At 47.2% G+C, this 25,054-nt stretch overlaps 6 protein-coding genes across 6 annotated transcripts; 4 read left to right on the top strand and 2 right to left on the bottom strand.

The window, feature by feature from the left end:
• Nucleotides 1–5,457: 5,457 nt before the first annotated feature.
• Nucleotides 5,458–7,521, top strand: N7466_009973 (putative YT521-B-like splicing factor; the record flags this gene model as incomplete). The annotated part of the gene is made up of 4 exons (XM_057169362.1): nucleotides 5,458–5,557; nucleotides 5,673–6,308; nucleotides 6,374–6,927; nucleotides 7,024–7,521. The coding sequence occupies 4 exons, from the start codon at nucleotides 5,458–5,460 to the stop codon at nucleotides 7,519–7,521; spliced, it is 1,788 nt and encodes a 595-aa protein (XP_057016753.1).
• A 1,399-nt stretch (nucleotides 7,522–8,920) lies between these two features.
• On the top strand, nucleotides 8,921–9,640 carry N7466_009972 (uncharacterized protein; the record flags this gene model as incomplete). The annotated part of the gene is made up of 1 exon (XM_057169361.1): nucleotides 8,921–9,640. The coding sequence occupies one exon, from the start codon at nucleotides 8,921–8,923 to the stop codon at nucleotides 9,638–9,640; it is 720 nt and encodes a 239-aa protein (XP_057016752.1).
• A 618-nt stretch (nucleotides 9,641–10,258) lies between these two features.
• On the bottom strand, nucleotides 10,259–12,255 carry N7466_009971 (sugar porter family MFS transporter; the record flags this gene model as incomplete). The annotated part of the gene is made up of 4 exons (XM_057169360.1): nucleotides 10,259–11,014; nucleotides 11,084–11,507; nucleotides 11,585–11,841; nucleotides 11,941–12,255. 4 exons carry the CDS (start codon nucleotides 12,253–12,255, stop codon nucleotides 10,259–10,261), a joined length of 1,752 nt encoding a protein of 583 aa, XP_057016751.1.
• An 851-nt stretch (nucleotides 12,256–13,106) lies between these two features.
• On the bottom strand, nucleotides 13,107–19,322 carry stt4 (1-phosphatidylinositol 4-kinase STT4; the record flags this gene model as incomplete). The annotated part of the gene is made up of 6 exons (XM_057169359.1): nucleotides 13,107–14,387; nucleotides 14,455–14,760; nucleotides 14,816–15,001; nucleotides 15,068–19,009; nucleotides 19,081–19,261; nucleotides 19,315–19,322. 6 exons carry the CDS (start codon nucleotides 19,320–19,322, stop codon nucleotides 13,107–13,109), a joined length of 5,904 nt encoding a protein of 1,967 aa, XP_057016750.1.
• A 699-nt stretch (nucleotides 19,323–20,021) lies between these two features.
• N7466_009969 (uncharacterized protein) lies at nucleotides 20,022–22,269 on the top strand (the record flags this gene model as incomplete). Its single annotated transcript, XM_057169358.1, has 6 exons — nucleotides 20,022–20,060; nucleotides 20,129–20,639; nucleotides 20,701–21,293; nucleotides 21,362–21,492; nucleotides 21,561–21,577; nucleotides 21,644–22,269. The coding sequence occupies 6 exons, from the start codon at nucleotides 20,022–20,024 to the stop codon at nucleotides 22,267–22,269; spliced, it is 1,917 nt and encodes a 638-aa protein (XP_057016749.1).
• Nucleotides 22,270–23,095: 826 nt separating this feature from the next.
• Nucleotides 23,096–24,889, top strand: N7466_009968 (cytochrome P450; the record flags this gene model as incomplete). Its single annotated transcript, XM_057169357.1, has 4 exons — nucleotides 23,096–23,341; nucleotides 23,419–23,616; nucleotides 23,703–24,761; nucleotides 24,824–24,889. The coding sequence occupies 4 exons, from the start codon at nucleotides 23,096–23,098 to the stop codon at nucleotides 24,887–24,889; spliced, it is 1,569 nt and encodes a 522-aa protein (XP_057016748.1).
• Nucleotides 24,890–25,054: the final 165 nt, after the last annotated feature.

The following is a 25,054-nucleotide window of genomic DNA, read 5'->3' as shown; positions in this document are numbered from 1 at the left end:
CAGTAATGCCGTGGGTCAGGTGGCGTTTAGAAAAACGGCCGAGACATGCAACATGCAGTGATATGGACATTAACAGCAACCCAGCAACCACAAAACAGGATCTGGGGACATGCCATATCATATTGAGATCATATTTTGGGGAACAAGGGTCCTAGGGAGGCAGCATGTACATATGCATGTACATACCGGAAAGCAACGGTTGTCACTGGGCCATATACTCCAATCTAATGTATACAATGTGATGTGACCTTTTTTGACAAGAAGAGTCTCAGCAGGTTTTCTCTTTTTGGCCCTTGCAGATCCCACCGGCCAAGCAGCTCATTCCTCTTTTAGGAAATGAGCTAGTCCACCTGGCGTTCACTGCCACGCTACCATAGCGCCATGCGTGACAGATCGGCCATTGAGCCCGTGTTAAACTCATTGATCTCGGATTCGATGGACCTGTTGGCTTTTGTCCACACGCCTCTCTTGCGGATACCATCTGGAAATTGCAATTCCGGATCTGAGTCACAGGGATGTGAGACTATCGCCTCCCTTCGACTCCGTCAGTACCAGCCTTGCAGCAAATTTTAGGCCGATCTCATCAGATCATCGAGTTCTAATTGGAAAGTTCCGTTCTTCCCCTCCCCTCGGACCCCAAGACCCAAGAGCTAAGTGGGGAATTCAATTGGAAAACTGTGGATGCGGTGAATGTGATTGATTGAAGCATCGGATGCAAAAATTGGAATACTGGAACACAATACGGAGTACTCCGTAGGTGTAGGCTTGAAAGACTTCTTGGGGAGGCGTGTTGGTACCCAGTGCGGTGTCATATGCAGGACTAGGATGTCATACTTTGGAACTGATCTGAATAACCCAATACATCAGCGGCGTTGAAGGGTGACCCACATGTGCACAGAGATGCTTCTCATTTGGGAAATCACATTTGGAGCGATTGGGAAATGTTGATAGTTAGGAAATGGTAAAAGTTGATTGGATGTTGTGGTAAGGAACGTGGAGAAAGAAAAAGCCGATGTTCATAGCATGACGTCATGAATAACCCCATGTGGCGCCTGAGGTTGCGTAAGTACATTCCCATAGTAAAAACTAGGACGGAGTACTTCTGTCCGTACCAGCTGCTTGAAGTCAATGGTTCGACTTGAAGCCACCGTAGTTTTATTACCTTCTTTTTTTTTGAAAAAAAAATTAAAAATTAAAAAAAAAAAAATTGGCTACTACATAGAAGAGTAAATACGTTGTTATACAATATAATTCGGGAGAGGAATACCCCTTCTCCGGACATCTGGATTCTATATCCGCCATGGTCGACCAGTTACATTGTACGTGGAGTTTTCTATAATTCTCCGCGGTACATACCGCTCTTTCGTCAAGTGCAAGTATAAAGTGACAAAAGTACCACCGACCAAATTGGGATAGGCACATATATACTACATACATACTGTATACTACCTTTCTGGCTGTACTTGGAAGATTATTCAAACATTGAATCTTTAGATCCCTTATAATACACAGTCCAAAAAAAAAACCAGGTTAAAGCAACAGTTCATGCTCTGTCTATGTGGTAGTATACTTATTACGTGGGAATCTTCCAACTCAATTGGCTCCATTGAAACATTTGAACATGGTTACTCGTGGGGGTGTTAGTGTTTGACATTATCGAATAAGGAAATTGGGAATCACTAGTGTATGGATTGTGGAGGTTACAGTGACAGTGTCAGTTGTAAATTATGTATTTTCTTTCTATATAACTTACAGACACTTTTGTATTTTTTTTTATCGTTGAAAGCGTATTTCCAAATATACCTTATAAAGTTCTATTTCAGACGTGAAAATTGGTAATGGTTGGAAAGGTGGGATGGTATGCAAGTTGCCACCACATAAGTCATAGGAATTTTGTACTGTATGTATGTTCCTACATATAAGGAAAATGAGGAAAATGGCAGAACCTTGGATTGCGGTGTGGCCGATTATGATAGATGATGATTGGCTGGCATCTCATGCCGATCAACGTCCAGATGTGGGGCGTTCTTGTCTGTCAATTCTTTCAAAATTATTCAAGTACAGAGTACAAGGATATTCTGTATATGTTTCGCTTTATAGTATATGTATAGACTGTGCATACATAATCGTCTTTTATTTTCCCAAAGTACTCACTTCTATTCCCAAGATTCTGGTTACTTCTCTCTTTCAAAAATTCCCGTCTGTAGTGGGGGGAAATTCTTAACCCCATCGTGTTCCAAAGGGACCCTCTTCTCCCACCTCTGCCATCAAAATCTTCCCGAGGTCAAGGTATAATTCCCATTGCAGCGGAATTCCCGTTAATCGTTTACCGACAGAGTGGTCTGATCGACCTCGTGCCCTGGGTCACTTTCGGGAAGGCCAACCCTTGCATAAGGCAACAAACCCTACATTTTCGAAAATAATAAACACTAAATAATAAAGAATAAAAGAATAAAAGAATCAAAAAGTGTCCATTGTACACTAATGTACAGCATCGAAGAACAATAAGACCATTCTAGACCCGGTTCTTTAAAAGGGTCAAGAGACATCAAAAAATTGATAGCTCAAATTCAATATTCTTCCTAACCCCAAACCGGTATCATCCGTGTCAACGCCACCAACGAAATTTTGTTGTTTTTGACGAGGTTTGGGACAGGGATCCATCCTCTTCTCCGGGATTGGTGGGATGATGATCGAGTCTAGTGGGAGTGTAGTGGGAGTGTACCCAACTCACCTTTCCCACACTTTCCCATTACGGTCTCGGCGCCGTATGTATAGTATGGATTATATGTATATAGGATGTATAAATATTATATTATACATGGTAATATTTCCGATCAATTGATGATTTCTTTCCATTCCCCCTCTTTTGACTGACTCGAAGTTCTTTTAAGTACTCTTATCTGTAATATACAGTATAACCTTTGTAATTTATATGTTTTAGTTTCTGTTTTTCCTTTCAAATGTTTACTTCCTGCTTCTTTTGTGTATTCTTTCTCTTTCCTTCCCATAACCCACATCAACCCAAAATCCCCCCTGACAGTGGCAAATCGAGTGAATCTCTCCTACGGGACCATGCGGCCATGAAAACCCGCCAAATGATCCCCAAATTAAGGCTTCGGAACTTACTGTAATGTCCTATGATATGCAGTTCCACAATCTGGGTTCAATGGGGGTAAAATACATCCGTCTCGTCCGGTTTGCCACGGTTTTTCTTTAGTATTAAGCCACACTGACAAATTCGTGTACGCCGTACGCCATGTGGGCAGGATTACCCGGCTGTCGTGATTCAGATTCCGTGGGCCCCGAGAGCCAACAGCCTCAAGTCTTGTCTTTTTTTTTCACTTCTCTTTTCTTTTCCTGTTAAAAAAACCCCCTCCAATCTACACATCCCGATCTTTCCTAGGTAATTCCCGATTCTCTCAAGCATTTATTTTGGGAAAATCGACCGTCCCTTATCCTTGGTTCTTAAGCTCCACTGAGATGACAAGCATTTGTCACTGCAGGGGAGCTTGAGACGCGAAAGATCGTCGTCTGGCCGGGAGTCTACTCCATTTCTGAAGAAGTCTCCAGGCCAATCCAAAGGTTCAAAGGTCCAAAGGTCCGAGCCGGTATGCTCAACGGAGGGGGGGCCGCCACAGAAATCCTCAGGGCCCACCGGGAACCAGTGCATTAACCCCCCCCCTCGACCCGCTTCGTCCCTGCTCTGATCATTCCCAATCGGTCCCGATTTCTTGAAGAATCGACCTTTTTTGGTCAATAAAAAAAAAAGAAGAAAAGAAACTGAAAAAGAAAAAAAAATCAAAATTCCGTTAATTCGCAACCTCTCCTGGTCCCGTCAAGCCACAAAGCCAAGTGTTGTTGTTTGGGCGTCCAAGCCTCTTTTTCCACTTCATACGCCACTGTTTTCTTGTATCCAGAGCCCTCGTTGGGGTTGTTCGTCAGCTGCTTCGTTAAACCTCTTTTTATTCTTTCTTTCTCTTTGGTCCTGTTTTTTTTTTTTTTTTTTTTGGGTCCTGAATTCTCTCCATAAAAGATCTTTGCCTCCCATTGTCTCCACAAGAGTCAAAATCCCAAGTATATGGGATTGACATGTCCCCGTGCACCTTTCAGTTCTTATTTTAGTGTGCGAGTTTACTTCATTTAAGCCACACTTGATCCCCCCTCGTCTCGGCTTTTCCTGCATTGGGCATCCTTAAGTTCGCTTCGGGGTTAATCCGTCAAACTGTCGATTTCCCATAGTCCAAAAAAAAAAGACTGTGGGGAGTACAGACACATCTTTGCACGGACTCTCGTTGAAGCGGCCTTTCTCCTTTGCTCTTTGCTCTTTTCTTTATTCTCTTTATTCTTTTTTTTTTTTTCGGTTATATTCTATTATCTTCTATTCTTTTTTAGCCTTGGGGTAAACCTCAAGGACTAAATTGGACATCAAAGGTACGTTTTCGTGTCAATTCGTTCCGCCCAAGCCTCAATTCTGTGTGGAATGTTTCTTCTTTCTTCCCAGCCCTATAGAGTACGCAAATATGAGCGAACCATTCCATTGGCGGAGGTAATTTCCCCATGATCTATGATATCCATGTCGGTCTAGCCCTACATGATATCGTACAATACTTTCTTTTCAACCTCGGGCTTTTGGCTTGATCCTTATATTTTTTTAAGGGGTTGAAAAGGGTATTGCTCCCCAGAAGGTTCTCAAGAGTACGAAAAGAAAAGGGAACTTGAAACATGATCCCCCACACATCCTTTCTCTTTTGGCTCATTTGCCTCCCCCCAATCTGATTCCATATATTCCTTGTACTTCCTTGTTCTTCCTTGTTTATACCTTTTGTCCCTTACCAACTTTCCCTGCGTCAAAACATGAGCCACGTACGGTGACATTGCCCTAATGACTTTTTCTCTCGGGAAGTCGGCGTTGTCTAGCCCTGCTTAGGCGCGGGCAATGCACTCAGCCATGCAATTGTGTCTTCCCCCTCCTTCCCAATTCATTATACCCCAATCCTTTTCTTTCTTCTTTCTTCTTTTCTTTTGAAGAGTTGTTTCTTTTTTGCTTCCTTTCCTTTTTTTGATGATCAACCACCTTGAGATTTGTTTTGCTACTGGCTTTTCTCACCAACTCCCCTTTTCTGGTTATAGTGATCGACTTTTGATCCTGACAAGCGCATCAAGCAGGGACATTGACAGCGTTGGTTGCTGTTTGGTATATCGCATATTGCATATACTAATAAAGAGCCATACCCGTCTCCGTGGGGGGGAAACATAGACCCAAGCGGTCTCACATTTTTTTAAGGCAGTCTTGGGAGAACACTTGAAAGGTTGGTTTGAGTGAAAAAAAAAAAAAAAAAAGAAATTGGAATAGATAATGTTTCACAGCTAAATACATCCCGTTCATTAGGAGCTTTTCATTTTCATTTTTCTCCTTTTCTCATCCCATTTAACCCCAGTCTACTACCGGACCCCATGGGCGATGTTCCTACAGACAAGGTCAGCTCATCTGGGGGGGCAGAAGGGACCACCCTGGCCCCAGAGCCGAATGCCTCGAAATCACTATCATCATCTGGTAAGTTTTCTTTCTCCATACAGTCCTTTATCTATTCTTTTTTTTTCTATACATTGTTATGACAACCATTTCTTTGGAGAGGGCAAACAAAGGCTGACCAAATCGAATCATCTAGATATCGATAATGCCGGTCAACCCACGAGACCAGCACAGACAAGCCCATATCCCAGTACGGGTTATATGGGACCTGGAATATATGAAAACTCATCGGCCATGATGATGAATCATATGGCCTATTCACTACCAACCCACCAGTCGCAACCGTCCCCGTTTGAACCCCATCTCGCGAATCAATATCCGCCCGCACCCGCCCAGGGCATGATCTATCCAATGCAGTCCATGAACCCTTACCACGCACAGAACTCAGGAGGAGTACCATATGGCATGCATTTCAACCCGGCGTACCCACCCTACGGCCTGCCTCAACACCCTGGAACAGCTCCGCATGGGGGCGGTCACTACTCGCCATACGCCGCAAACCCATCCATGCAGAACCTGGGCACCGGACAGGCCCCCATCTATGGGAATGGTTATTATGCTCACCATTATCCAGCACCATATGGACATGGAACACCCTCCCTAACCGGTCCAGTACAATCACGATCACACACTCGTCAGGGTCCTCGAGGACCACTGTCTGTTCACGCCCCAAAAGAAGACAGACGACTTTCTGAATTGAATTATGATGTTTCAAAGACCATCGTGGACGGGTCAAATCCCTCGAAACTAGCACATGTGCCATTACTCGCCGGTATGTTCGCCCGCTGATCTTTGGGCAGCGGACCTTGGATCACTGATGCATTGCGTGCTTCACAGACCCGGTATCCCTTGACCAATCCATGTCAACCCCCAGCACACCACGGGGCCCACCACGCAAGCCTAAACAATCCGGTAATGCGCTTTGGGTGGGGAATCTTCCGCCCGGGGCCAATGTCATGGACCTCAAGGATCACTTCTCCCAGGATGCGACCAGCGACATTGAAAGTGTTTTTCTGATCTCCAAGAGCAACTGTGCTTTTGTGAATTATAAGTCAGCATTGGCTTGTGCTGCCGCCCTGGGAAGATTTCATGACTCCCGGTTTCAAGGGGTTCGTCTGGTCTGTCGACTCCGGAAAGGCTTTACGGTTCCCGGGTCGGGATCTACGGGCCCGCCCCCTCGGCGGTCCGAGGAGAATCCCGATCCTACAGATGAGGAAGTCTTGGGAGCCAGCGAGTTCAGGACCGTCCCACCTCTGGACGATGGGACCCGTTCATCGGATCGTTATTTTGTTGTTAAGAGTTTGACAGTGGAGGATCTTGAATTGAGCAAACAGAGTGGGATCTGGGCAACCCAAAGCCATAATGAAACCAATCTGAATCAAGCCTTCAAGGTGAGTCACTATGACTGTTCTTATCTTAATCTTGGCGGACCTCTTGTTCCATCATGTACTAATCTCGGTTTTATTTCTTTTCTTTCATTTGTTCAGACCACAGAGCATGTATACTTGATTTTCTCAGCCAACAAGTCTGGTGAGTACTTTGGATATGCCCGCATGCTCTCACCGATCAACGACGACGAGGACTTGGCTTTGGAGATGCCAGCTCGTCCGGAACCTCTCCCTAGCAATGTGGAGGAATTGGAGGTGACGCCCACTTTGGCTACTGCCACGGCTCCGAAAGGTCGGATCATTGATGACTCGGCCCGGGGCACGATTTTCTGGGAAGTGGAATCACTGGAGGATGAATATGATGAAGTGCGAAGTGAGAAGAGTGAGCTCCCAATGGAGGAGCCCGAAGCAGATGGACAGACCTTTGGCAAACCCTTCCGTATCCAATGGCTCTCGACTGGACGGGTACCCTTTCATCGGACTCGCGGACTACGCAATCCGTGGAATGCCAACCGAGAAGTGAAGATTGCACGCGACGGGACCGAAATCGAACCGACCGTCGGCCGAAAATTGATTCAACTCTTCCACCCAACCTGAACGTCACAGACGTGTTTCTATTCCGGTGGAATTCTAGCTGTCCAATGACGCTTTTCGATTATGTGATCATGTGATGGAAGGGGAGGAAAGTCTTAAAAGAAGGGGAGGGGCAAGAGGGGCAGGGGATTTTGGGTGGTGACATTTCGATTTTGTACGATAGTGTACACTGGGAATGTCCCCCTAGTAATTGCTCCCCCTTTTCCCCCTCATATCCTTTCACACCTTTCCAGTATAACACTCTACTCGTCACATGTGCAACCTATATGCAAGGATATTTGTGAAAAGGAGGGATTATGTACTGGGGGAAAATCTATGGGAAACGAGTAATATATAATGTACGTCTTTTTTTTCTCTTTTCTCTTTTCTTCTTTCTTCTTTCTTTATTCGCTTCTCTACTTGCCTTCTCTTCGACTTTCCTTATCTCTGTTGAGGGTTTGGACATTCCATGAATGCCTTCATTCTTTTTGGACGCCCCAAGATAAGGATTACTATGGCATTGCTCTCCTATTTGTCTCTTTTTACTTCTTTTCATCTTATCTCTGTTGCTGTTCTCTTACCTTGATCTTAGGGGCGTTTGTAGGTTTTGAAGGAGCGATCATTACATGGTATAGATGGGCTAGACGGTTTCAGTGATGATGTAAATAGAGCACATATACTAGTGTATATATATAGTTTTAGATAGTTTTGTCCATAATTAACTTCTTAAGTGATCCCACTTATGATGTAGCATAATTTGGATATGATCTAGGGTATTACCGTATATGGCGAGAAGAAGTGGGGAATGCTTATTCATCAGCCAATCAGAGACCAGAAAGACAAACTAAGCTTGACCAAAAGCGGCCCACGGTCAAATGGGCAACCAATCAGCGATCAGACTGCAAATGTTCGACATCATCAGCATAATCCACTCCACTCGGAATACGACCATAGGTGGCGCTACCCCAGATAATTACAGTGTGATGAGTCTAAGCTTAGCTTGATTAGCTGATTATCCCCCCCTCTTTGTCTTCTCTTTTTAAGGGATCTGACGATTTACATGTGGTGCCACACACTCTCCCTAACACACACACACACACACACACACACACACACACACACACACACACACACACACACACACACACACACAATATCCCCTCTTTTTTTATTATTGGAATATCTTCCTCTTTCCACATTCTCTCTTCAACCCCATCACTCATTTCCCCATTCCACCATTCCATCACATTCACACCCATCAACACTACTTGAGTTGAATTTCCCTTCTGGTCGACTTTCTTCATCCAGCTTACTCTAATGAGAAGGGCGGCAAGTCCGTCCAGTTTCCCTTCTCATTCTGAACGCTTTTGACTCTTACTTCACTTCTTTTACTCTTTCTTCTACTTCTATCTCTCCCCTCATCATGTCCAACGACCGTTCTACCTCTCCTATCAACGTCCCCGAATCTGACTCCCGCCCCAGGCGAGGATCCATCGCATCCGGTCTCCCCTTCACCGACCTCTTTTCGAAGCAGAACAATCAATCTGCCAAGGACGCTGCCAACGCCCAGACGAACCAGCGACGCCTGTCGATCACTACGCTGGGCCTTTCCGGCTCACCAACCCAAACGTCCGCTTTCGGAAATAGGTCCTTCCGTCGGGGTAGCCTATCCAGCTCATGGGGCTCGAGTGTCCCCAACGAAGATGTTGTCGCAGAGGATCCAGAGGGAGGCTCCCCAAGCTCCCCATTCGCCCGGCGGGTTTCCTTTGGAGCCCAGGCTCTACGGGATGCTCGGTCTGGCAGTATAAGCAATGGTAGAATACCCCCTGGTTCATTACCGGCAGCGCGGCCAACTGCCCGCTCCCCTGCAAGTACCGCCACTTCTTCCCAGGATGAGAGATCTAACGTGTCTCGCCGAGTAGGCGAAGGCTTTAATTGGTCCGAGGCCCTCCGCTCCCGTGCCGAGCGTGCCCCTTCCCTCGGTGGCCCCGTCTCCCCGCAGTCGGCCCGTCAGTCGCACCATCAGCGTGCTGCCTCCATTGCCTCCATGGAGCAGCCTATTCGGGAAATCCCTAAGCAGCCCAAGCAAAAGAAGCCTGATTTCTTCCAGGAGAAGATCCTGCGTGGTGACTTTATGGACTAGACAAGCCCATGGCTCTCTTACACTCTCAATTTTCGATTTCTTTAGTTTCATCCCTTCTACATTTCCCCTTCTTTTTTTTTCTCTCTCCTCTTTCTTCCCCATCGCATCTTCTTATGGTGAATTTGTCTGGTTGTACCCTTTAACACATGTGTTTTTAGCTTCACTTGTTGCATGGAGTTTATATCAAAAACTCGTCCATGTTTCTCTTGCGTCCTGGGTAACGGAAGGCAAAATATGTTTCCCCCCATTGGTACACTTTGATCATAGTATTTTTCTTCTTCGTTGATATGTCTTGGGCATGGGCGCGTTTCCTATCTTTCTTCTTTTCCTTTTCTTGACTTTGTTTTTTTCCCCCACTGTGACCTCGAGCTGGTTCTGAGGATGCTGGCATTATGATGTGGCCCAAATTGATGATACAAGGATCGAATGCAAATTTTAAGCCATTATCTATTCTCATCATATAATTCTATCTATTTGTAGACTTCAGTCCCTTTTGGAATCAGTAATTTTTACCTTCACACACGTTTGGGCATGAACATCAATCTTTGATACACCCGTCTCACGTGCTTTCTTGTTCCTTCCCCTTTGCATCTTTCTATACAACTCTCCTGTATAAGTCTAAGCTGCAGAAGGGCCTGCTATTGTGTCTGCAACAGTAGGATCCTCTGCATGCATATGGCCTGGCGTCTCAGCTTGCTTTTTGTTGGCCTCCGAGTCTTCTTCAAGATCAAACCGTTCCGCCACCCGTCGATCCATAAGTTGATTGGTCGTGAGCTGATGTTCTGGCGCTGGAGGAGTCCACTTGCTGCTCTGCCATGGTGGCACTCGCATCACATACATCATGTCCATCTCCTCCAATGTTTTGTCTTTGCCCTCAAGGACGAAGAAGTAAACAACCAACACTGCGAAAAAGAGACATCCAGCAAAGACATATCCATAAGCGAAGTCAATGTCGCCCGTGATGAATGGTGTGAAGAATCCAATCAAAAAGTTCCACATCCAGTTTGATGCCGTGGCCAACGCCATCGCCTTGGCTCGATACCGCGACGGGTACAACTCCGCGACGATGGCCCATACCATCGGACCCCAGGTCATGGCAAACCCGGTGATAAATAGACAGGCAAATACAACCATCGCCTTGCCTGCACCGGGGGTGTTGGCTGGGTTCTTCACGTCAAGGGAGAAATGTCCCACTGATGCAAACACCATGAAACAGATGAACATCCAGATGCCACCAGTGATGAGTGACTTGCGGCGGCCAAAGTGCTCGATGACATACAAACCTCCAAACGTGGTACCGAAGTTCACACCTCCCAAGATCATCTGGGTAACATAGGTGTTACTAATCCCGGCTCCGTTAAAGATGGTCGTTCCCTGGGATAAATACATCAGCCTTCAAACGTTCTGGAGTTTAGCTTCTGACTCAAAGAGAACCACACTTACATAGTAGAAGAAGTAGTTGGCACCCGTCAGCTGCTGCAAGGCCTGAAGAACCATACCGAGAGCGATCCGATACGGCATCCGTGGGGCTTGCATCATCTCAACCCAACCATACATCCCACCCCTAGTCCCCTTCTCCGTCTCCAGTTGACCCTGGATTTCGAGGATTTCGTGCACAATGACCCGGTGGTTCTCAGGCACTCCATACAACTTGGCCATGGTTGTTTTCGCAACGGCCACACGCCCATGTCGATAATCATATCGTGGGCTCTCGGGAAACAAGAGGATACCAAGTCCTAACAGCAGACCCCAGAAGAATGTAATACCCAATGGAATTCGCCAAGAGGCCGTGCTATCCATGCTTTCGGTACCGAAATCAATGCAATATGCCACGAAAATACCTAACGTGACGAACAATTGGTACGAACTGGGAATTGTGGGGTTAGTCTCAACAACTCCAGAGCAAAATGAAGCAATATTGCTACGTGAAGATTCGAAACTTACCAGACCATAGCACCGCGAATGTGTCTGGGTGCGATCTCACCCTGATACATGGGGACTAGCAAGGATAATGATCCTACACCGAACCCAGTGACGAAACGTCCCATCATCATCTGATACCATTTCCCATATGGTGAAGAGATCTGGATGATGAGTCCGACGTGCAAGATAATGCACCATGAAAAAATTGACCATTTACGACCAATTCGATCGGCTAGGGGGCCGGCCATGAGAGCTCCAAAAAGTGTTCCAATAGACAGCTATCGACCCGGGAAGGGGGGAAAAAAATCATTAAAATTTATTAGATCTGGCTGACCTCGAAGGAAGGCCCTGGTCGGATTGCAATGCTCTTGACTTACCATGGACACAATCAAACCTGATCTCACGTTGCTGAAATACAAGGTTCCATCACTCTTCTGTTGTCCGAACCGCTGCTTGTAGTTCTTCATCTCCAGAAATCCAGAGATCTGACCCGTGTCATAGCCGAAAATGACACCGCCGATGGAGACAAAGGCTCCGAGGACTAGTGAGCGCCATGTTACCCATGGCACGCGCGACTCGTCAAACGAGCTACTTCGTCGTTTCTCAGGGTCAATCGATTCCCCCGATATGTCCGTGGAGGGTGGAGAATCGCTCTCCGGCCTCGGTTGTTTGTTGAAGAAAGGAACCTTCATTGGAAGGAAAGTGAGCTTTGAGGATGAAGAACCAATGTTACTATGAACAGGAAATACCCATCCACATTAAGAAGTTAATAGTTCCTGTGGATTGGAGAGTTGGAATTGTTCAGGAAAAGAATATGTTTTTCGGAGAAGTAGGGTAGAGAAACTTATTTAAAGGTACGTTCTTTTCCAGGTGGCTCTTATGATTCATGTTGCCACGTCCGATCTATCCTGGGAAGAAGTCATCATGGATTGAATCCATTGGTCTGAAGTTGATTGGGAAAGGACTTGAGTTGATTTTGTTTTAGGGCAAGTTTGGTGTCCATACATTGACATGCTACTATACTGGTAATACTGTTGACTCCTACGTTATACTTGCAATCAACAACTATTCCTTTGAATCCCAGTAATTGAAATTCTTTAACAGCTTTTAGCTTCTTTTAGCTTCTTTTAGCTCGTGCCACCCGAAGCCCATTTCGTCATTTTTCTTCTCTTGAAACACGGAAAGCTGGTGGCGGGCACGAAGTCGTGACGTCAATCAATCACTTATGCTTCAAATAAAGTGGAAATCTGAGAAATGATAATATACCCTAAGTATCTAATTGGCTTGGATGAGAGAGGCAACATATTCTGGAAGCGGCGAAGATTTGATGGAGAATGAAAGTAAGTAGAACCTTGGGAGTCTGGGGGTTCTAAGAACTAAAAAAAAAAAATTGTTCAAATATGTTGCAGATTGAAAAACAAAGTGAAGAAACATCACTTTGAACAACATTCGGTTTGATGAAAATTTATTAGAATAAAAACAGATGATAAGAAAAGAAATGTATTTAGAACAACTCCCAACATTGAAAGCACTTGAAATGCAATCAGTAGGGAATACCATTGGTCATCAATTGGAATTGATCATATCCCTTAGTAGATCGACTCATGTAAGACTTCCGTACCAAGTCTCGCATGTGTTCAGCTGCATCCCTCTCGTTCTTGTCCAAGGCAAATCGATCGCGGAAGTTCTTAAGGGTCTCGGGCTTGAAGCAAGGCAGACCGCTATCCAGCATCAGGGAAACAATGTGGGAAAGCTTGGTGCAGTATGGTCGCGAGGCTAGGAAGGCCTTGACAACCATTGACTCAAACCATCGGTAAGGCTGAGTGGCAGTTGGATTGAAAGAATGGCTGCCAGGCAAACCAAGGCCGGCATTGCCACTGGGGTGATGAGCTGGGTCGTGAGTCCCACTGATCACAGCAACCATTTCCGAAGTCAACTTGAACGGTGCTCGCTCGAAACGAACACCACCGGGGGCAATATCGAAACAGAAACCAAAATCAATGTGGATAATATGTCCAGCGTCATCGATCATGATGTTGCCGTTGTGTCGGTCCTTGAACTGGAGCAAATAGGAGATGACGGAATACGCTGCCATACTTTTCACGAAGTTGGTGCGTGCCTCCTGGAATCTGATCGAATCTTCACCTCCATATTTAGAGACAAAGTAATCGTACAATCCATTCACGGCCTCACGCCCGAGCATATCCCGAGAAATCGAATTGGGCAACACGTCGATGACACCGCAACCAGGGGCTGTGGAGGTGACTCGGTACGGGAAGACCCAGACATCGAGACCGACACTGGAGAAGATGCTACGGAATGCCGCAATCATCTGCAAAGCGAGCATGTCCTGACGACAGTCATCGCCGACCTTGAAAATCGCCGACTGCCAAACCTCGTAGGTCTCTTGTTCGGCGTACGAGGCCCGCTTGGCCACTTGTCGAGATTCATTCCCGTGAGCACGAGCTCCCTTATTAGCCTCCAGCCGTGGCCGGGTCTTTTGAATTCGGAAGGTTGCCATGTAGGGCGCTTTTGCGTGGCTCTGAAGGGGCTTGCCGGACTTCCGATCAATGCCCACCACCACACCGTCAGGGTTACTTGGGAGATACACGCCCACTTCCACCTTGATCTTACGAAGCTCCTCCTCAATCTTCTCCTTCTTCTCGGGCTTACTCTTCTTGATATAGGGCCGAAGCGTACCAGAGATACCAGTGATCTCATTGAAGAAAGAGAACTCTCTTTCATAGAAAATGCGCTCTTCGTCGGAGAAGCTTGAAATCAAAGACTCGATAAATCGGTCCAGTGTTGGTTTCAGAGGATCCGGCTATGAGATCGCGAAGTCAGTTTCTAACCATCTTAAAACAGCGAGTTGCACCATGATCTGCACTTACCACTTGGGAATCTTCATCCTTGTAAGAGTTAGCTTTCATGTTCCAAATCACCTGGTGAGCAAACAGCTGTGACAATTTTGCTGTCTCAAGGATATAGCGCTCGACGTAGCCCAGGGCATCGTATCGTAAAGCCTGGACCAGCTGTGGCACGATATAGAAGCGAACATCCATCGAGTGACTTTCCAGAGCCCGCATTGCGTATTGGAGGATAAAGGGGTGGTTGCCGTAAGCGGGAAGGAAGTAGGTCAATGCCTCTGTGGGATTGACTGGCGCCCAGAATAGTAGATACTGCAACGCAATTAGTCTCTAGAGTAAATGAAAAGTGCGAATGAGAAAGACTTGCCTTGAGCTGGAAGGTGACATCAGATGGTAGAGACGAGTCAAACATGATTTCCAAAGCACTTGCCTCCGGGATGGCATTTTCAGGAAAGTTCAAGATTAGCCCCCGAACATCGCTTTGCATCTTCGGCGATGGGAACCTGGTGGCAAGCTGAATGGCCAGGCCCGGACTCTCTGCCCAAGCAAGTCGAAGGAAAGATGTCATACTCTGCGATACGATTGTTAGTTTCGGACCAGAGGTGCCAATGCTTCGATAAGAGATTTCAGAACATACATCAACAGTGTGCTTGCCACCAAGCGATGGCATGTGGTGCTTTCGCTCGGGCTCCAAGGGGAACAGCCAAACCCGCAGGCGTGATCTTTCATTCTCGATAAGAATTTGAGTCAACTCCTGCTTGGCCTGGAGAGACTTGTATGCTCCATGGGACTGGGTAGCTATCTCTGCAATGCTCCGCAGAGCAGTGAGAACATCACCAAGAATCTTATCTTCAGATTTGATCTGTAATCGATTGCCACCAAAGGACCACCTGGGTGGGTATCTAAACCAGCTTAGCGCGGCAGTCAAGATTTGATCTTTGAGTTTCCAAGATGCAGCAGGGCTCCGAGGGCTGAAGTGTTTCAAAACGCTCAATCCAAAGAGAACGATGCGGAAGTGAATCTCGCGAGCTAAAGGATGGCACTGGGTCTTCGAGAGACCCACCACGGTACTGCTGATCAACCGACCAAATAACTGCTGATCCTGCAAATTGCCGAGCCGGATGGCATTGAAGTGGCTCTCGAAGAATTGTAGGACACGCAGATGTGGCGAGAGTGTATTCTGCGCGGCTTCTTGCTTTTGAAGCATCGCTGCTTTATCTGTTGGTAATAACTCGATCACGGTATGTAGCGGATCGGAATGCTCAAATGATGTATCAAACAATCCCTTTCGGCGGTGAATACTTCTTTCCCAGGCTTCCACCACCTCTGCTAGAATGCGTGGCTCAATATTGGGGTTTTCATGGATGACACCAAGCCATAAAGAAACGCCCAATTTGATGATTTCCTTGCTGAAGATTTGAAAAGGCAATGCCACCAGGTAATGAACGACCGACAGACGAGGTTGGCTGCTACTACAAATGAGGCCCGCTGCTTGCCGCAGAACATCTCTGACCTCAATCAAGGGAATTTCTTCTCCATCCATACTACGTTCGTAGAGGACAGATAGGGAGTGTTCGATATCACCAGCAGTATCAGATTCAGTCACTGCCTCAACCTTTGGACTGTCACCAAGATGGAATCCATCATGTGAAACAATCGATGAAGATATCTCGGGACGGCGATACTTCTGACGAGTCGTGTAGAGAGCCATGAAATCCGAGGCGATGTTGACATCATGGGCATTGTAACCTTCAAGGGATCCTAGTCGCGGGTCACTCTGTGGGATCAGGGATCCCATCTCGAGAGCGAAGGAGCGGCCTAGAGCAATATGGCCATAGCCACCATCATCGTCGTACTCCGACAGGTATGTCTGAAGTAGTCCCTTGATATCTAGTGGTGCGATATTCAAGACTGTAGTCACCCATGTTCTAGCTCGCACAAGGAACCGATCTAGGGTCGCTTTTCTAAGTGCGTAGTTATCTGGTAAATCAACCTTCACGATCCCCATAGGTGAGACCAAAGTTGGTTTCCACTCAAACTCATCTAGTTCTCCCTGCAGGCAAGATGACCACATCACGGTGAGAATCTCAAGCAAAGCAAAAAGGGAGTGTTTCTCGCAGAGCGCAGAGGGGCATTGGCTGATAATTTTGTCCGTACATATCGTTGCAATACTTTGTACGCGTTCAATGCGATGGCAGCAAGCTACCAGGTAAGCGGCCAGCTGCTTTGAAAGGTATGGCGCCGAAAATTCGTCGTATTCTTCAGACAAGGTGCGCGAAAGATAACAAGTCACAGTTTTCTCCGCGACAGCATTCATGCAGACAACCATTTCAGGGGTGGCTAAAGAAGGATCACGGAAGTACCGGAGGATCTTGGTGCAGTCTCCCGAGGATGCGCGGAGACTTTCGACCAACAACACGGCATTGAGAAACACGGCTCGTGGGTAATCCAACCGCTTGACGTCGGCTTCACGGCCAACCAGCTCTGAAATCAAGGTACGCTTTTGTTCCAAGACTCGCTGAGGGCCCGTACCTCTTCTGAGCACAGTATTGAGTTCAACATCGCTCTCAAGTAACTCCATACGATCTTCCGCCACAAGGGGTGGAGAGTGGCTTGCCAACAGACGAAGCTCTCTGGTATACTCGTGAAAGACACTCGAGTTCAACGTAATACCATGGATGGCAATATTGAACCAGGCATCACGGAATAAGGACAAGGTAGCGTCATCATAGTCTAACACGGGATCCGGGTTTTCTAGCGAACGCTTTACGGACGAAACCAAAAGCGCCAGAGGTTTCAATAGCGGGGTTATATCACTAGAAGCGAAAACGACCTCCGCGTGACGCTCAGCGTCGAGATCAGGAACATCCCCCTTGTTGACAATACTCTCCAGAAGGTGAGTCAGATAGATTGCGTGGAGTGGGGAGTTTTGGTCCAAGGAAACGGAAAGGTATGCCATTGCGCACTGAACCGCATCAGAAATAATCGGCAGCCCCTTGTGCGCCCCGTCGAGGTAGATACGGGCATAGAATTTCAGCAAAAGTTGGAATTCAGCCTTACCACTGCTCAAAGCGAGAACAGCAGTCTCCTGAATGATATAGGCGTCCACCGCAACGTTAATCTTGCCAACTTTCTGTAGAAGCATGGATTGCGCCAGTGCACTGATTTTGTCATCATCGCAACTCGTGGCAATTATCACGATGGCATGAACAACATTTCGATAAACAAAGGCTTCTCCCTCGCCAACGGCTAGTATAGATAACTGGCTTCCGTTACTTGGCTGGGGGTAGGATGCCAGGTTGTTCGCAGTGCCAGTGGCATCACCAGTAAACTGGTCCTGTGCCGACTGATCGTTGTTGGAGCTTGGGCTCAGGGCATTTCCTAAAGAGTAGAGGGTGGTGATCACAGCATCTTCCGAGAGGATGCTAAGAACCTGGGCGAGGCATCGAGCAGCCACGGCAACCACAGAGCCAATGGAAGCACCACCCTGGGTTAAGAATCTCAACAAGCACCTCCTTGCAATTGAGGCACCATTGGGGGACATTCTAGCCAGAATTGCCATGCATTTCAACGCTGTCGTGGCCAGCTCCGCACATGCCATTTGCTGGGTGTCAATTAAGGATTCCTCAAGCCATGATAGCAAGACGTCGTTATTAGCGGCATCCTCGCCAAGTACGACGCAGTTCAGGAAGCCAATCAAGGCATCGCCTTTCACGGAGAAAGCTAGCTTCTGCTGAGAGGGCGAGCCGACTTGGAGATAATCCGAACCGTCCTCCAGCAGATGGATTTCTTCGCTGATTAGGTCCGTAATTCGCTCGATCAAAGCAATGTCAGACTCATCATAGCTCTTGGCAATCCCAACCCCAGCCATATAATCATCTAGCAGTTGATCATCGGATAAGTTTTGCGACCCGATCAGGGATGCCGCGCAGGATTTCACAAAGCGCATGAAGCCCTCCTGCATCAACATGGCGCCCAAGGGCCGCCCATGTGCTGCATATCGTCGAGTATATTTTCTCCAATCCTTGAAGATGCTGTCGTTCCCTGTAGCATTGCGAATGGTTGAAGAGGCCGTCTCCACTGCAATAAGAAACGACTCGGAGAGCATGGCACGTAAATGATCGATGATCTGTAATTTCTCCCTGGCGGTCCAAAACACAGTGTGCTTTGCCGATGCTTCTAGGAATCCCACAAGCGACACGGCGATGGACAGAATCGCAATCGATTCGTGCACTACACCTCGTCCTCCAGCTTCGGATGTAGAGTAGTGGAACGGCGTCACTGAACTAATAGCCTCGGCGCAATTGTTCAGGTACCCAGTGAGACTGGCGACTGCTTCCTTCCGCAAGGTCGGAAATTTCAAGCCGAGGGACAATAAAGCCGATGTCAGGCTGTGCGACAGAGTCTCCCATGGTGACGGTTTGATGCTCTGGAGAAATGGCGACGGGCGAAACAGCTGACTGGGGGACTCGGGCAGGTATTGGGATAGTTGAGTGACTAATCGCCGGGCGTGATCGAGCTCATTGACAGACAATGCAGCTTTACATAAGGCTAATAGGACATCGAGTTCACGGATCCCCTATCGAGGCTAGTTGTTAGTTTACGTCACCCACGAGGGTCTCTAGGAGGGGGGCAGGCTTGGGCTCTTACCATTGGAACTCGAGACGTAGGGGCTTGGTTTTTGAGTATCCCATTCAGCGTACCATCAATCGGACGAGTCGGTCGCGACTGTTGAGCGAGACGATCAAGGCTCGATCCATCCTGAGCTGGCGACTTGACAGCCAAAGCCGCAAGCTTCTCGAACGCCGAGCGTCTGACGCCGACCGAGAGGCTAATTGGATGCATTAGCAACCACAAATGAATAGAAAGTAGGACTTAACTTACCCTTCCATGCTTTTTTTTGGTATTCTTGTCCTTTCTTTCCTTCTTATTCGAGACCTGTCGATAATCTGTGGAGCAAAAGGAAGGAGTATGGAGAGTATGTATTGATAGGGATGCGACAGGGAGAAAAGGCACGTGTTTTGAGCGAACCTAGGTTAAAAACATTGACATAACCTTGGAAGGTAAAGAATGTTATAGTTGGATCAAAACAATGTAAATTCACCTGGGATTATTATTATATACATTTTGAAGGATTTGAATCTCGTCTATTATTGTTCTTGTTTTTTTTTTTTTCTGTTTAGGTGTTTGCTTTCTATCTAGTATTGCTTTTTTAGATGGGGGCGGAGAAGAGGAAGAGAGGGAAGAGAGAGAGGCTCTTTCCTCCAGAGCCTCGAACTTCCCGACCCCCAGAGAGCTATTTTGAGACCACAACGCTCTCCCTTGTCAACCGTCCTCCAAGTTTCACTATTTCCTGCCATTGGTCCAGCTCCTCTTTTGTTTTATTTTGCTCTGACTTGTGGAAAGCGACAAGATAATAGAGGAAAATACAGGAGATAATAAGGGAAAAAAGGACAAAGATTGGGGAAATAAACAACTGCCGCTTGGGGTTCATTCCATTATATTGCCGACGGTGCAGCAAGCCTGGTCAACCAACACCATTGGGTTGTGGATCGAGCATCAGAGGATTTCTTTTGTGAAATCCTGAAATCATGGCACCTCGAGAGAAAAGCGCGCATAAGCGGGGTAGAGTGAGTGATGGCGTTCCCTCTTCGGGGTGGTAATGACTTACTTGCTGACGGTCCTGGGGCATGACTAGCTCAGTGTGGATGCCGATTCACAAGACCTGAAAAAGCCGCGCCGATCTCAACGCATCTCAAGTCAGCATCAACCACAGGAGACACCAGTCGATCACGACTATCTGCCAACTCCACTGACCCATAGCCATTCGACTGCCACGGATATTCGCAATGAAGTGACGGCCACTCCACCAGAAAGTCCAAGTCGAACCCGCGCACCCTCGTCGCCTAACCCAGACCTTTCCCAGGTTGTGTCATCACCACCGGGGGACACACAAGCCCTATCGCAGTTTGTCTATCCCCCGAGAGCATTTGCGGATGAAGTCGAGGATGAAGATGCTGAGGGGGTTTGGGGCTACCTGATCCCACTGGATGACAAGGTTAGCAGTGCATTTACTTTGAAGAAGCGAGATGGTTGCGACAATCGGGAAGACGCGGCCAAGGACAAGTCTGGGAAAAATTCTCAGGCCTGCAAGCAGAAAAATGGTCGGGCACCTGGTGGTTATCTGATTGGCCGCCACCCAGAGTGTGGTGAGTGGACAAACCTTGCTTTACTACAGTATAATAATGTCGGCTAACTTAACCTCCACAGACCTGGTGATCAATAGCCCAACGATATCAAACCGCCACTTCCTCGTGTTTGAAGAGAAGAGAAAGGGCGATGTAGTCGCTATTCTAGAAGATCTCTCCAGCAATGGAACCTTTGTGAACGAAGCCATGGTCGGAAGGAACAAGCATCGTGAGCTTGAAGATGGAGATGAAGTTTCTATTTTGAACGAAGCCCGGTTTTCCTTTCGTTACCCACGTTCGAGGGATACCAATGGTTTCCGTCAACAATACCGAACACATCGACAGCTTGGTAAAGGTCATTTTGCGACCGTCTATCTGTGTGTGGAGGGCTCCACGGGCAAACAGTATGCAGTCAAGGTCTTTGAAAAGCGTCCAGGTGATTCGCAAAAGTCACAATCAGATGCTTTGCAGCAGGAGGTTGCCCTTTTGAAGAGCGTCAATCATCCGAATCTCCTCTGCCTGAAGGACACATTTGATGAAACTGATGGGGCTTATCTGGTTCTCGAGTTAGCCCCAGAGGGTGAACTGTTCAACTTAATATTGAGCAAAAAAAAGCTCAGCGAGTCAGAAACCCGCCATCTGTTCCGTCAGCTCTTTGAAGGACTGAAATATCTGGTAAATTAACCCCCCTTACCGTGGACTGGAGGCGCATCAATAGCTAAGATCCTTGGGGATAATTTTAGCACGACCGAGGGATTGTTCATCGGGACATCAAACCCGAGAATATTCTGCTGGCTGATAAGAAAATGACAGTCAAACTGGGTGATTTTGGACTTGCCAAAATCATTGGAGAAGACTCATTTACCACCACGTTGTAAGTACAGGACTGGCGCTACTTTTTATGCTCGCATGTCATAGATGCTAATCTTCTTTATTCAACAGGTGTGGTACCCCATGCTGTAAGTCAATCAGTTTTAGCATGGGCTAAATTGACAGTATACTAATTTCTTTTTTCTACTCTTCAGATGTTGCACCGGAGATTTTGGAGGATACTCGGCGACGACGATATACCAAAGCTGTGGATGTCTGGTCTCTGGGAGTAGTTCTCTATATCTGCCTATGCGGCTTTCCTCCCTTCTCGGACGAATTATACACGCGGAACAACCCCCTCACATTGGCCCAGCAGATCAAATCGGGCAAGTTCGACTATCCTGCGCCGTGGTGGGACTCTGTGGGCGATCCTGCCTTGGATCTGATTGACCGGATGCTCACCGTGGACGTGGAGAAACGGATCACGGTGGATGACTGTCTGGAGCACCCTTGGATGACTGAAAAATACCCCAATGTCACTGACAGCACGGATGGGCTGACAGGCGCCTTGGGCAACTTGGATTTCTCGAAGCGCAAGATGGAGCGGGAGCGGACCCTGCTGAGCAGTGTTAATGACGTTCTTTTCAGTGAACATGTGGAAGGCAGTGAAGCCCCAATTAAAGTCTTTCACAATAACAATGCTGGTACGCGCATTCACAATCAACCAGCGAAGGTTGAATCGTCCCCCGGAGACCAAGGTAGCCCCAAGGGGTTTGTGAATCTCGGCGAGCGTGGTGATCCCGCGCTATACGACGAACCAAAGGTCAATCGACATAAGTAAAAATCGTGTACCAAGGTCGGTTTCTGTTTAAACATTCTTATCCTCTCAATGTGTGTGTGTGTGTGTGTGTTCAAGTTCCAACGGATGGTGTTATATTTCTTTTTTCTTGTGCTGGGTCGGAACCAATGGAAGATCGGGTGGGCTTTGGAGAGATACCTATTCGCTACTTTAATGTATAGTTTAGTTTATATGGTAGAATCCAATCTGGCGTTCAAAAAAAAAAGTTATCTAGTCGAGTATCATGCAATCATTGGCACCGGTCACGGATGTTGCTTATAGCCGGTGTGGCGTGATGGAAACTGCCGGGTTAGATAGGTTTCCCCCCTTATTGGATTTACAGGTACGGAGTATAGTACTACATCAATAGCAGCATATAGATATAGAAACAGGGCAGTCAATCAATATTGTTTCTCTATATGGCATTATTGGTATCTACTGTTTATGTATTATATTGTTCTTCGATGGTAATTTGAATATGACCATATATCTTAAGACTAAATTTTTTTTATTTTTTTATTTTTTATATCTACTCTATATATACTTATGAAATTTTTTTTTTATAAAAAAACCCCCCAAAATCCACAAATCAAAACATCAGACGAAAAACAAAATACTTTCTAATATTATTTGGCCCATTTGATAGTAAGAAACAGGGGCAAGAAGCGGGTCCCCCAGGCGTGGCCTCATCGAATGATAGCGGAGATTATTATTTTGGATCCTTCGGACTTTCCCTTTCCCCCTCTTCTTATCCAGACCTTCCCACTTCCTCCAACTTGATTTGGTAGAGGGAAACTTTTCCACTCTTCCGGTCACCTTCGCCGTCGCTATGGGTCTCTTTTCTAGTTTTCTCGATACGTTCTGCGAGCATTGCTCCAGCCAGTCCATCTATACCCTGGCTGTAGTCGGCAGTTTGTCCTTTATTGCACTGTCCGTCGTTGTCAATGTCTTGCGCCAATTACTCTTCAAGAACCCCCACGAGCCTCCAGTGGTCTTCCACTGGTTTCCCTTTGTCGGAAGCACAATTAGCTATGGAATGGAGCCATACAGGTTCTTCAATGTCAACCGCGCAAAGGTGTGTCATTTCCATCGAGACTTTTGCCATGTCAGGATCGTTTCTAACAAAGAGCCATTGGGCGTGTTTCATAACAGTACGGTGATATTTTCACTTTCGTTCTTCTCGGCAAGAAGACTACCGTTTATTTGGGCACCAAGGGCAATGAGTTTATTATGAATGGAAAGCTGCGCGACGTTTGCGCCGAAGAGGTTTATTCGCCACTGACAACCCCTGTTTTTGGCCGCAATGTGGTCTATGATTGCCCCAACTCCAAGCTCATGGAGCAGAAGAAGGTAAAGAGAGAACCCTGCGATGAGCCCGATCTGCCAAATTGCATATCTTTATATGGAAACTGACCGCGTTTTTCCAAAAAAAAAAGTTTGTGAAATTCGGCCTGACTTCCGAGGCCCTTCGGTCCTACGTTCCCCTGATCACCAACGAAGTCGATATGTTTGTCAAGAAATGCCCTGCATTCCAAGAGTCCAAGGGTACTTTTGACGTTTCCAAGATCATTGCCGAGATCACCATTTACACTGCTTCGCGATCCCTCCAGGGCAAAGAAGTGCGCGACCGCTTTGATTCTACTTTTGCCGACATGTACCACGATCTTGACAAGGGTTTTGCGCCGATCAACTTTATGCTCCCCTGGGCCCCGCTCCCCCACAACCGCAAGCGCGACGCTGCGCAGAAGAAGATGACCGAAACATACATGGAAATCATTCGTGAGCGTCGTGAGGCTGGTGGCAAGAAGACTGAAGAAGATATGGTTTGGAACCTCATGTCCTGTGTTTACAAGAACGGTACCCCGGTTCCCGACGAAGAGGTGGCCCACATGATGATCGCACTCCTGATGGCTGGACAACACTCTTCTTCATCCACCGCCGCCTGGATTGTTCTCCGTATGGCAACTTGCCCTGAGATCATGGATGAGCTTTACCAAGAACAAATCCGAATCCTGGGTGAGGATTTGCCTCCAGTCACCTACGAGAACCTCCAGAAGTTGGACCTTCACGCCAAGGTCATCAAGGAGACCCTTCGCATTCACGCTCCTATCCACTCTATCATTCGTGCTGTCAAGAACCCCATGCCTGTGGAGGGAACACCTTATGTGATCCCCACCACCCACAACGTCCTCTCCTCCCCCGGTGTCACTGCGAGATCGGAGGAGTGCTTCCCGGAGCCTTTGAATTGGAACCCTCACCGCTGGGATGAGGTCACCGCGCCCAAAGACGAGGACGAGGAACAAATTGATTACGGCTACGGTATGGTCAGTAAGGGTACCAGCAGCCCTTACCTCCCATTCGGCGCCGGCCGGCACCGTTGCATCGGCGAACAGTTTGCCTACGTACAGTTGGGCGCTATTCTGGCCACATTGGTCCGCCAATTCAAGTTCTCCAACCCTACCGATCGTACTGGTGTTCCCGATACCGATTACTCAGTAAGTTGTTTCATCATACGCACATCTCCCTCCCTTGTATACATTGCTAACTCGATCCCTAGTCTTTGTTCTCCAAGCCATTGGGCAAGTCATTTGTCCGTTTTGAGAAGCGTGGAACCAAGGAATAGATGGAGCTTCGACCATGCGACTCCTTTGAAAACGAGAAATAAGAGTAAGGGGGGGAAAGGGCTCAGGGGGAAAAAGAGCAAGAATTGGAACCCGGTTACATCTTTACATCTAATGATCTACCTTGATGTCATCAAGGACTAAGCAAGCGGAACGACGTGGATTCA

This window comes from Penicillium verhagenii (assembly GCF_028828195.1).
Source record: "Penicillium verhagenii strain IBT 33310 chromosome Unknown utg000010l_segment0_segment0, whole genome shotgun sequence".
Taxonomy (NCBI): Eukaryota; Fungi; Ascomycota; class Eurotiomycetes; order Eurotiales; family Aspergillaceae; genus Penicillium; species Penicillium verhagenii.
The sequence above is the reverse complement of the archived record's forward strand: the minus strand, read 5'-3'. Positions and strand labels throughout refer to the sequence as shown.